This window comes from Dendroctonus ponderosae, unplaced genomic scaffold (genome assembly GCF_020466585.1).
Source record: "Dendroctonus ponderosae isolate FM_Combo_2020 unplaced genomic scaffold, Dpon_F_20191213v2 Dpon_F_20191213_8, whole genome shotgun sequence".
NCBI lineage: Eukaryota > Metazoa > Arthropoda > Insecta > Coleoptera > Curculionidae > Dendroctonus > Dendroctonus ponderosae.
In genome coordinates this window covers 6,339,801-6,351,159 of record NW_026019016.1, presented here as the reverse complement: position 1 = coordinate 6,351,159, position 11,359 = coordinate 6,339,801, and the positions used below count along the sequence as shown (strand labels likewise).

The following is an 11,359-nucleotide window of genomic DNA, read 5'->3' as shown; positions in this document are numbered from 1 at the left end:
GTGTTTCTTTCCGGCTTTGCTAATATTTTCAAATAAACAAAACGCATTATTTCAAACACAAATCGAATAAAAACATTTTAAACAAGCAAGAAAGGATAGGTTAGGTTCCGGTTGGTTCCGGTTAGTTTAAATTTATTTTGTAGGTTAGGCTAAACATAAATTGAACTTAATATTTACCTTAGTTATATTTGTTCACAATTCGTTATTATAAATTACGTATCTAAAATTAAGTAACAGGAATAATAAGTTAGGTGAATATAATGATAGTAGCAAAATAATATATTTAACAAACAGGTATGATAATTTCAGTGAGTTAATAATAAAAATAATTACCCTGTAAATTTTTCGTTAATTATGATTGATAATTAATCGAAAATATTGTTTATTAATCTAAAATATATATTTAATTTGAGAAAAGCTGTTCCCTGTTGTCAAGTATCGAGTAAAAAGACGCACTACTTGGTGGGGAAACTGCTAAAGACCGGCCGTGACAACCAAACGGACCTAACCTCGTCATTTAAGGTTAGAAGTTTAAAAGTTTCGCATGTGTGGTGCGTGTGTTGTTTGAGATGGCTCTACAAAGTGGCGCATTTAGTGAGGACGGGAAATATTTCGCAAATATTTCCTCAGATGGAAAGCTTAAAATATGGAATACTTTGTCTAGTTCACTGGATCAAGAATTTACACCCGATTTCCATTTAACCACTCCATGTACATGTTTGCAGTTCTGGAGCAGTTCTCAAGGTGCAGCTAAGGTAATATTTAAAAATTCAAGCAATTATTTTGTATTTATTCAATCGCAATTATCCGGTAAGTACCTAGTTTCTGTATGGTTGAGGTGGCCGCAATGGTCACATTCTTATAACTGTGGTAACATACACTACAGTGTACTTGTATATGGACATTTCGGCTCAAATTTTGGGTCTTAAAATTTTGGCAAAATATAGACTTTCCATACTTTTTAGTTACGACTGGATAGTGAGGGTTTTTTTGATATAGAGAACGAATTATTTTTGAATTATATTCTCTATTAGTAAAATTAATCCGTATATACATACAAACTTAAACTCATTTCATCTTTTCATTGACTTTTTTAGGATTTACCATCTCCCAAGAAAAAGAAGCGAAAACATGATCTAAAGCCGCCGAGCATAATTTTGGGAACCACATCTGGTATCATCTTAATTTACTCTATTGCCAAAGGTGGTATAGAAAATACGATAAACAGTAACACCAATTTGCCGGTGAATTGCTTATCAGCTGTAAATGATCATCTATTGTACTCCGGTGCTGATAATAATATTCTGGAATGGAACATCAAAGACAGGAACATAAAAAGGTGATTCAACCAGTTTATAAATCGGGAAAAATTCACAGCTCATATATTGCAGCCAGTGGAAGGGAGGCTACGAGAATATTACATCAATACTGGCAGTTCCAGAAACGAACAATCTAATAACTGCCGCAAAGAACATTAAGGTTTGGAATATTGAAACTAGAGAAGTGTTGAGGACGTTTACAGGGCACAGCTCTGAAATAAATATTATGCACTATGTACATCTTCCTAGTGCTGGCCCGTATATTCTAACCGGTTCGAAGGTAATTTAAACGCCGCAGTATTCTCGTCAAAACCCATTTTAACTGGCGATATTTACAGGCCGATCGTCTTTTAAGTTGCTGGAATTTAAACAGCGAAAGCAAATTGAAAAACGCAGTTTCCAATTACGTATTGCAAGACGTTGCCATTCATGTCTCAGTGTATATTTCAGTAGAGGGTAATGCCAGTGTAGCCGCAGCAACAAGAAATGGAAGCCTTCACGTCTATCATCACAAGCTCAATGGGTAAATAATATATTAGCATAAGTTTAACTGTAAATGAACATTATTTTTCTTTGTGTTCCAGCAAGTGTGATAAGCCTCTCAAACCCAAAACCACCCTTCAAGTGGTGTCTGATACAGGACAGTCTAATGAGTCTGTAAAACCCATCAAAATTTGCGGCGCCAGGTTTTTAGACGGCGAAACTCTGTCTTTGGGATATGGTTCAGAGCTTTTATTGACGTTCGAAAATGTGGTATGTTAATGTTTTGTTGCTCATCTGAGTTGGTTTCTCATGATTTCCTATTAAAACTCTTCAAAATGATTACTTTAGCATCCCTTTTGAAAACATATCTACGCTTTCCGTTAACGTTAAGTTCTTAACGCAATGCTGGTATCAAGTTGAGCCACTCACTATAAGGGACTGAGTTTTAACGTTTCGACGAATTCATTTAAATAGCAACGAAGCCTGATTTTTTGCAACTTTGCGTGCTCTCCTTTAAAAATTCTTCGCTCTCAATTCAAAGCTTGCACACCTATAGGAGACACTTCGCTTTAAAGTCAACAAATTTTCATTTAAATTATGCCAACTTTGCAAATTTTGTCCTAGAAATGTTCGTTTTTCATATATAACTGCATGCAAAATTACATTTAACACGCATTGAAACCTGCTTTTTGCCGACGTAATTTTTTACCTAGAAATGAGCGTTTTCAGACAATTACAAACTTCTATCAACATTCCTGGCTTAGATACCAAAATAGGCAGAAGTTTGAAACTCGCACACCCTATACAATGCATTTGTATCTCAAACGCTTCAAATTTTATTTAAATCGCAGTGGAACCTGTTTTGTGCCAACTTTATAAACGTTAATGAAATTTTTTGCGTCCGGAAATATTCAAATAAAGGGATACTTTTTCGTGAATTAAACGGCCGTACAAATGTTGTTCGAAAAATAAATGTTTTTAAACTCACTTTCTTTTGAAAGATCCAAGCTACAGGTACAGATTCAGTGCGATATAAACTTTGAAAATAGCAAGCGTTTTCCAGTAGATTAAAAAACCGCCAATTTAATTGTATTTTTGATATTTGTAAATTGTATATTTTTTCAACTCAAATAAGCTCCTTACAATAACATTGGTGTGTACAAAATGTTGGATGTTTTAGCAGGAATACCCATGTATATGAAGTAATTCTAAGGAAATAGGTCATATTCTATGCGTAGGTCTTAGAAAAATGATGGGAAATTGTGCTGCAAATTCCCAATTATTTGTTTTTTTAAGAACCATTTTAAAGCAGAATATTTTTGAAATTTGTTACTTAATCACTTTTCCAATTTAGACGCTAACGTCGAAAAAATTGGAGGTCTTAATCAGGGTTGATCAACAAGCATCATCAAAAAAATGTAAAGATGAGCAGGTGACAAAGTTAAAAAAGCCCCTGGTTGGAGACAATGTTAATTATATCTCTACTCAATCAACTGCCACACATACCAAGAGGAAAGTGGGCCAGCAAGATGAAATACCCATGGAACAAAGGTAAACGTTTTCGCATCTTCTGCGTTCTGCTTCATGTAATCACATCAAACGTTTCCTTCAGATTGGAGAATTTGACTCTGAGCAAAGCCGAGGGCAAAGTTCCGAAAGTAAATAATGTAGCTCAACTGTTACTCCAAGGATTACACAGTAAGGACAAGAACATCCTGAGAACTGCCCTGTGGCGAACGGATGAAAATATCATTAGGAATACCGTTAAAAGGCTTCCTGTCACGGTATTTGAACCGCTAATCAAGGAATTGTCCAGTCTTGTTCATGGAAAGACTGTTGTGTAAGTAACATTCATTATTATTTCAAACTTAGTCACTTGTGCGGCCAACTCTTATTGTTTAATTTGTTTATTTTCGCTTGAAATTACGTGACAATTTGTTATAAAGTTCTATTCAAGTAAAACCCAGTCAAAAAATGGAATTATCTCTGTCTTAAACTTGTAACTCTGTCTTGTTTATCTTCAAAAGTTAATCTTTTTATAAATGTTAACTTCATTGATTCATTTTAGGAGTCGATATGGAGCCTTATGGTTGAAACATATGGCGCAGGTCCACGCCGGAGTTCTAATTTCAAACCCTAATCTATCAGAAATGTTTTCGAGTGCTTTAGGGACTATTCAGCATCGGATTTATTCCCAGACTGCCCTTCACCGACTTAGAGGCAAATTAGAACTGTTAGTTCCGCAAGTGAGCACCATAAATAATGCCGAAAATTATGATGAAGACGATGAGGAAGCCCTTCTGGTTTTCATCGATAAAGGTTGGTTTCAAGTTTTGGTGTGGTTCGTAAAATAATTAAAATTTTGCCTTTAGACACCAGTGATTCGGAATCAGAGGACCAAGAAGTGATGGAAATTGGATCAGATAGTGAACCTGAAAATTGGGAAGATGAGCCGGTTGATGAAAACACGGACGAAGAAAACCATATGGACGGCACATCAGACTCTGATGATTCTGTAGTGATGGTTGATGATGGGCAGGATTCCGATTAAAATTGGTATGTTTCATTCTTCGAGGGAATCAAATTAAGAATGAACATTTTTCCATTTTTTACGTTTTAACCAATAATCCTTGTATAAGAGTATGATATATTTTTACATCAGTTGGAAATACATGTGTTTTAAAACTGTTTGCCAATATAACCTCGTACAAGAGTTGGATGTATTTTTTAGATCAATTGAAAATACGTATGTTTGAAACAAACTGCGAGAATACTTTATTGCAAATGATGAACATTGTTTGTAATATTTATATTATATAAACCAACACACATTAGTTGAACCAGTCTGTTTATTAAAATTAAATAACAAAAATACCTTGTCTATAATGGACTGAAGCAAGTCCATTGCAAAAATAAAGCTAACTAAAGTTTTTCAGTTGCTAATCTAGATGGGAGTCTAAAAGCTTATACGCTTTTGGAGTATTTTTAACTCCCGCATGCTTATGATTGAGTCGTTTCAAGAGGCAAAATCGGTCAAACTGTAGGATGAGGACCGAGGTATGATTGAGGAAAATAGTTACGACGATTGGCTATTGTCCTTATTTGACTTTTCTTTATCCGATCAATAAGAACTGTTTTAATGCAGTTGTTCAATTTCCACTTTTCCCCGTTTCCTGAGTGTGGGGGAACTGGATTCATCTTCATCCGTGTTAGATGTATCAGAATCTAGAATACGTTGCCCCAACTTAAATATTTATTCATGGAATGTTTTGTTAGATGTTTACATACTGTTCTCATGTTTACATTTTAACATTGTGGTTTACGTAGTTTCGAATTAAAAACCGCCTGAAGGCCGGGACATATTTATCCGATCGGGCTCCGTAGGAAGGGAAAACGGTCCTAATCTCAGAAATGAGCTTAATAAAACCTGAGGAACTAATTGAAGAAGTGAGGACATATTCGGTACAGTATTTTTCCTGCAGTTTTTTATGCAAAAGACTAAACGCCGACATTCTAAAATATTTATACAATTTCGTTTCGTCGTCCAACAGATGAGATAAAAGCGAGAAAAACTCTCCTTCATCAGGTCTGCTTCTTCAAGCAGCATGGACCCAAAATCTGCGTTGTCCCTTGTTCTCTCTCAAATATCTTCGTTTTCTTCTTCCTCGTTGTGTAGACAACAAGATACACATAATAATTTTTTGAAACCTCCGCTGCAATATTGCTGGCCCTTAGATTTGCGAATGGCAGCTCTGCATGACTATCGGAGCCAAAAATCTGAACAAAAACTGAGCGGTGAAATATGTCCCGGTCTTTAAGCAGTCGCCCTATGTATTGCGTTATTTCAACACAATTTTTTCCTTTTGTGGGGTAGCTTGCCGCCAAAAATTAAAGTATTGCGGAAGAGGGAAGTTCTACCCTAAAAGGGTTTAGCTCAGTCGGTTTATTGTTTCTTTCTTCGCAAGTAAATGAAAATTGCATAAAAACATGTAAAAGCTTACAGTGGACAGATGCGCATTTCTCTCGCTAATACATTTTTTTATCTTGGAAAGCTTAAAAGTAATTTGTTCATAAAATATTTCATTTAGGCCCAACACGGTTATTTATCAAAGAAGGCAGATTGTTGGTTTTTTTTCAATTGCACACATTTTAAGTGATGAAAACAATATATTTCTTACGATCAAGGTTTTGCCAAAAATCGATAATCATATCAGCAGTTTTTTTTATTAAACCTATGTATAAATAAATTTAAATAAATGGAACTTTGCCGGGGCTTTTCTGATATAAAATGTGTTGCATAGCAGGAGTAGTTTTATCTCAAAACATTTTTTTCGTTCAATACCTTTCTCAAATAACTAAATTTTCAATTATTATTTGAGCAATTGCTATGATATGAGAACTGTATGTAAACATTTGTATGATTTGTTTCGTGCACTTGAGAGTAACTTACCAGATTCAAGTAACACATTCAGGCTTTTATCGGAGTCAATGTAGCTGCGATATTCTTCTGAATTGATCAGCTGATACCAGCTCATTAGGCAGGACAGAGCAATAAAAAATAAATTAGCTGTTATTCCTACAAAACAAGAACGGTTTGAGTTGAAACTCCCTCTCGAACGTTCCAAGTCCTACCTAGAGCGGCAGATAAAACTGGCCAGTTGAACATGACATATCTCAGCCCCGAAAATTCCGCATTTACTGAAAATTTAGCTGAATAAATTTCTATGCGTTTTGATTGCACTTCCACGTAAATATCAGTGACTGGCTTATACTAGAACAGAGAAACATTATTAATTCTATGTGTTTGATTTCTGAGGTTTTGTTTTTCACCTGTGATTCCTCGTAGTCGGAAAACAACTCTACATGGACTATCTGCTTTTCTTCACTAGATCCGAAAATAAAAAACGGCATAAAAACGACTTTATATAACGTATCTAGAAAGATGCTTTTGTAGTGCAGCATTGTAGACCTGCAGGAGTTGGCCAACGTTGACCCATCGTGCGATTTGAAATCGACACAAACCATAAACATGCCTAAAACAGTTTTTTGGATATTTAGTCGTTTTTTCTCTCATCGGGGGGTTTAAATAGGAATGGACAAAGTCATCCATGGTTTTAGTGAGCCTGTCATCAAATTAATGTGTTGTTGGTGTGTGGCCAAAAAGCCAAAAATAACTACCTAATTCTCTGTTCACTGGAGATTCCGGCATTTCCAGCTCTAAATGCACTTTATAAGGTTGTCCCATCATAAGAATTTGCTGTTTTGAAGTTAACTGCACATGGGCGGCAGGAAAAGTGCACATACCGGGCTTCTCTTTGCAATCATAGGTTGCCCCACAAGGTCTGGAAAGGGTTATTATTAAAGTACTTTATAAAGGAAGTTTTATTTTGAAACACTAGTTCAGCCTTTTTAGAAGCGAAGTACAGGGTGTCCCACTTTTGGCACTTTTATAGGATATTGTTAGTGCTACCTGAAAAGTTACATCTCCTTTTGGATCATACTTAAACTTGAAAATTTTAAAAATTACCCCATATTTTCTAAGTTAAAAGAGATTAAAAGATTGTTGAATAATCTGCGGTTTTCAGAATATGTATACGGAGCAGCTGAAAAATGTATAGAACATATTGTAATTTTTATTAATGTATATTTTAATCTCTAAGATGGCAATTTAAATTATCTTCTTAAAATTATAGGTACAATGGATGATATTGGTTTTCTAGGCAATTTATTAAAACTTTATTAGTTTAAGCAATAGTGGGCAACAGTAAATTGACAAATCGCTGTTTTAACTGCCTCAGATATTTGTACATACATACTTAAATCAAATACCAAGAACAATTTGATCAAAGAACACCTTAGATCTTATGAGAATTCATGAAGGCTTGCAGAACTTACAAACCACTACTTCCTTAAAAAAAAGGCGCCCATAATGGGTTGAAAACAACGAAAGTTTAGAACAAGTTTTTTTGCATTAATCTGAATCTTTTATTTCGTTTACATTCTTGTGTTGATTTCTTCCAGTCTCTGCCCGTTAAAATCTATTGGACACTTAATATGCTTCCTGGTACAATATGAACATAGTTTAGTTTCTAGAATATTACCTCTTGTTTCATGGTCTACTGTGGTTCAAATTTAAGTACATTGATTAAGAAGCCAATCGATATACATGGTGTGTGATCTTTTTCAAGAGAGAATCTAAAATTCTACCTTTTTAGATTCACATAGAACATAGAACGTAGGACCAAAAAAAATGAGATTAGCTGTGATAACTTTCTGAACATGGCAGATTTTTCAGTAACCGTTATCAAGAGAAACTTTTATATCCAACATTTCCTTTTTTCTGTATCCGTTTTAACTAAGGTCTCTATCTAGGAAATCTGGGGTCATTCTGAAGTTGACGGTGTTTAGGTTTTCCCTGTATCTCTTAAGTTAGCCCCAAAAAGCATAAGACACCTATATTACAATTAAGTACAGAGATACCACATAAAAATGTCGAGAATGGAACACCTCGTACATTATGGGAAATACTTACTTGAATTTCAGAAATACCGGTCGTTCATGTTTAAGGCTAGGCACATATACATAATAAAATGCCATATACATGAGAATCGAAAGCCATACTAGTATTGATGTAATTAAAGCTATAATAGTGCCCTTTATTAACACATCTTTAACGTTGTTTACTCCCGTTTGCGTTCGGCTTTTATAAATACTAACGGTATCATGAATAAATTTGATGAGGGGTAATTTCAGCCTCTGCCTTATAAAACCCCGGGGGCCCAGCTGGAAAACACTTCTCACCAAACCAGAAATCGTTGTCATTCCGTGTGTTGACACCCCCTGAAAAAGTAACCAAATTCAAGTGAACTTATCTAAATGCATGATAGCGTTTTGTAATTGGACTTTAGTTTTTCGATAAGTTCATAATTATATCTCAAAAAATCCTTGTTAACGTTTGAACCTTGGGTCAAGTTTCAGTGAAGCGATATAGGTTAGGTTGGTGTACAGCAAAATAAACTGAAGATAGCTGAATGTGTAATGCCTGCCTGCCACATGGCGAAGCAGGCATTACACATTCGAAGGTAATGACGTAAGTAAAGAGTAAGAAAAAAGGTTTTTGTTCAATATAAATAAACTAATTTTTATAATTTCACCAAATTGCCTAAATTTCTCTACATACATTCCCATGTCCAATCAAGTAGGCACTTATTTATGATACTGACATCAAATGTCACCTTTTGCCAATGTTTGGTTATGTTTCTGTGTTCAGTGCATTAAAACAATCAATAAACATTTATTATCGGCAAACAATTATCATGTTTGCGACGCCTAATTATCACTAATACACCATACACAGTTCGGGTTCAGGTCGCCAACATGTTTTACGTGTTACTGGTCGCGTCTAGTTTCTTGGCCTGCGGCTTGGCCCAGAAATCGCCCCTTTACATGCAGCCCCAGCAGGTGCACATCGCTTTCGGCGACAACATTCATCAAATTGTGGTCACCTGGTCGACCTACAATCCCACAGACGATTCCATTGTGGAGTATGGAATAGGGGGCCTTATAAACACTGCCACTGGTCAGTCGAGGTTGTTTGTAGACGGGGGCCCTGAGAAGCATTCCCAGTATATACATCGAGTGGTTTTAAGCGACCTGGCGCCGGATAGTCGATATGGTAAGCAAAGTTTTTGTATATCTCAGTCTTCTGGATTCTATCGATTGTTAATGAAAGAGTTAGGCTTTCGCTATGTTTGTTTGAAGCTATGAGTTTTTCGGGCTTTTGGAAGAATGGCGAGGACACTTCCGAAAACTCACCAATTTCAAGTGTGAATGAATCGGCGTTTGTACTGTTCTAGAATATCTTAGTCAATTTCAAATAATTAGTATTAAAAGCATGCCACGTCTTTTCGGTCAACGTGAGACCAGAACATTCAAATAGCTAAATTTGCTAAACTACGTTGTAAAAAATCGTGACTATTTGCGATGAAAATGCACAAACAATCTAAACATTCATGCACGGTCCCAGATAAGGTTTATTATCAAGTATAGGCATCTAAACAAAGCATTGAATGGTACAATTAGATCATGTGTAACAAAGAAACCCAGGTGATGTTTTAATCTGTTTTCTAAGTGTGTTAATTGTTTTCAGAGTATCATTGCGGTGGATCAGATGGTTGGTCCGACCTGTTCTGGTTCAAAACGCTTCCATCTGGGGACGATTGGTCCCCCCATTTGGTGATCTACGGAGATATGGGCAACGATAACGCCCAATCGCTCACGAGACTGCAGGAGGAGACTCAAAGGGGGCTGTACGATGCTGTGCTGCACATTGGGGACTTCGCCTATGATATGGATTCGGTACAGCTTCTCAGCTTTATTTTGAGACACTCCTGGACTCTATTGAATTGTTTGCAGGATAACGGCTACGTGGGCGATGAATTTATGCGGCAAATCGAGCCAATCGCCGCCTATCTCCCCTACATGACCTGTCCAGGCAACCACGAAGAAGCCTAGTAGGTGGCCGCTTTGCACTTTAATTCCCTATAGTTGCACGGTGTCTTTTAGCAACTTCAGCAACTACAAAGCGAGATTTAGCATGCCCGGCGCCCCAGACTCTGTGATGTACAGCTTCGATATCGGCCCCATGCATATCATCTCAATTTCCACCGAGCTCTACTACTTTCTCAACTTCGGACTCAAAAGCCTGGTGTTCCAGTTCGAGTGGCTGAAGAACGACCTAATCCAGGCCAACTTGCCGGAGAACCGGTGCGTTTGTCAACGGTCGACCAATTTCCGTTAAAAAACTGGATGTTTTCCAGGGAGAAACACCCGTGGATCGTTGTGGTTGGGCACCGGCCGATGTACTGCAGCAACCTGAACCCTGACGACTGCACCCATCACGAAACGCTCACCAGAGTGGGGCTGCCGTTTCTTCACATGTTTGGCTTGGAGAATCTTCTTTGCAATTATGGGGTGGATTTGGAGATTTGGGCCCACGAGCACAGCTATGAAAGACTGTGGCCGATCTACGACTACAAGGTGGGTTCGGATTTTCGAGATTGGAGCGTTGGAAAATGAGCCTAATTGCAGGTTTACAACGGCAGCTACGAGGCGCCTTACACGAATCCTAAGGCCCCCGTGCATTTTGTGACTGGATCGGCCGGCTGCGTTGAGGGCAGGGAAAACTTCACAACCACCAGACCCTACTGGTCGGCTTTTATTAGTCGCGATTATGGCTACACTCGGCTGAGGGCTTTCAATAGGACGCATCTCTACTGGGAACAGGTCGGTACTGGAGTGAAACGCCTTTTTTCATTTCGTTTCGTTTCAAGGCAAAAAGTCTTGCCAAACGCCTGAATAAATGGTGCAAATGTTGGTTATTTTTGAGTGTTTATACACTCAAGTGGCTTCTATACAATAGCGAAAGTTCAAGGATTGTTTGCTTGGGCGGCTGCACTTGCATTAAACCGGTTATTTTCGTAGTCACATTTGATGAGCGCGCAAAAGTGCGATTTGAATGAGCTTTTGAGCGTGTTTAGAACTAAGGTCTTCTATTT

General features: G+C 37.2%; 3 protein-coding genes across 3 annotated transcripts in view; 2 read left to right on the top strand and 1 right to left on the bottom strand.

The window, feature by feature from the left end:
* Positions 1-497: 497 nt before the first annotated feature.
* On the top strand, positions 498-4,515 carry LOC125505506 (WD repeat-containing protein 43-like). Its single transcript, XM_048669453.1, has 9 exons — positions 498-755; positions 1,098-1,339; positions 1,392-1,599; positions 1,658-1,842; positions 1,904-2,072; positions 3,157-3,353; positions 3,415-3,642; positions 3,871-4,121; positions 4,175-4,515. The coding sequence occupies exons 1-9, from the start codon at positions 570-572 to the stop codon at positions 4,351-4,353; spliced, it is 1,845 nt and encodes a 614-aa protein (XP_048525410.1). The 5' UTR covers positions 498-569; the 3' UTR covers positions 4,354-4,515.
* Positions 4,516-4,553: 38 nt separating this feature from the next.
* LOC125505507 (seipin-like) lies at positions 4,554-8,820 on the bottom strand. The gene is made up of 6 exons (XM_048669454.1): positions 8,335-8,820; positions 6,981-7,144; positions 6,633-6,835; positions 6,435-6,573; positions 6,253-6,378; positions 4,554-5,027 (listed from the first exon to the last, which is right to left on the bottom strand). The coding sequence occupies exons 1-6, from the start codon at positions 8,622-8,624 to the stop codon at positions 4,939-4,941; spliced, it is 1,011 nt and encodes a 336-aa protein (XP_048525411.1). The 5' UTR covers positions 8,625-8,820; the 3' UTR covers positions 4,554-4,938.
* A 185-nt stretch (positions 8,821-9,005) lies between these two features.
* Positions 9,006-11,359, top strand: part of LOC109543364 (acid phosphatase type 7) — a 41,657-nt gene continuing 39,303 nt past the window's right edge. The window contains exons 1-6 of the mRNA XM_019913045.2: positions 9,006-9,477; positions 9,952-10,160; positions 10,218-10,315; positions 10,368-10,568; positions 10,622-10,841; positions 10,893-11,087. Of these exons, the coding sequence (XP_019768604.2) occupies positions 9,180-9,477; positions 9,952-10,160; positions 10,218-10,315; positions 10,368-10,568; positions 10,622-10,841; positions 10,893-11,087 (1,221 nt within the window). The 5' untranslated portion in view covers positions 9,006-9,179. The remainder of the gene's footprint in view (positions 9,478-9,951; positions 10,161-10,217; positions 10,316-10,367; positions 10,569-10,621; positions 10,842-10,892; positions 11,088-11,359) is intronic.

What these genes read in the sequence shown, in the direction of transcription:
- LOC125505506 (XM_048669453.1), top strand. Translation starts at nt 570, where the DNA reads ATGGCTCTACAAAGTGGCGCATTTAGTGAGGACGGGAAATATTTCGCA. An exon ending in TATCATCACAAGCTCAATGG is followed by an intron (nt 1,843 to 1,903) that starts GTAAATAATATA and finishes TTTGTGTTCCAG; the next exon opens with CAAGTGTGATAAGCCTCTCA. An exon ending in GTTCATGGAAAGACTGTTGT is followed by an intron (nt 3,643 to 3,870) that starts GTAAGTAACATT and finishes GATTCATTTTAG; the next exon opens with GAGTCGATATGGAGCCTTAT.
- LOC125505507 (XM_048669454.1), bottom strand. Translation starts at nt 8,624, where the DNA reads ATGACAACGATTTCTGGTTTGGTGAGAAGTGTTTTCCAGCTGGGCCCC. An exon ending in CCGGTATTTCTGAAATTCAA is followed by an intron (nt 7,145 to 8,334) that starts GTAAGTATTTCC and finishes AACCCTTTCCAG; the next exon opens with ACCTTGTGGGGCAACCTATG. An exon ending in GAATGTGTTACTTGAATCTG is followed by an intron (nt 5,028 to 6,252) that starts GTAAGTTACTCT and finishes AACGTATTCTAG; the next exon opens with ATTCTGATACATCTAACACG.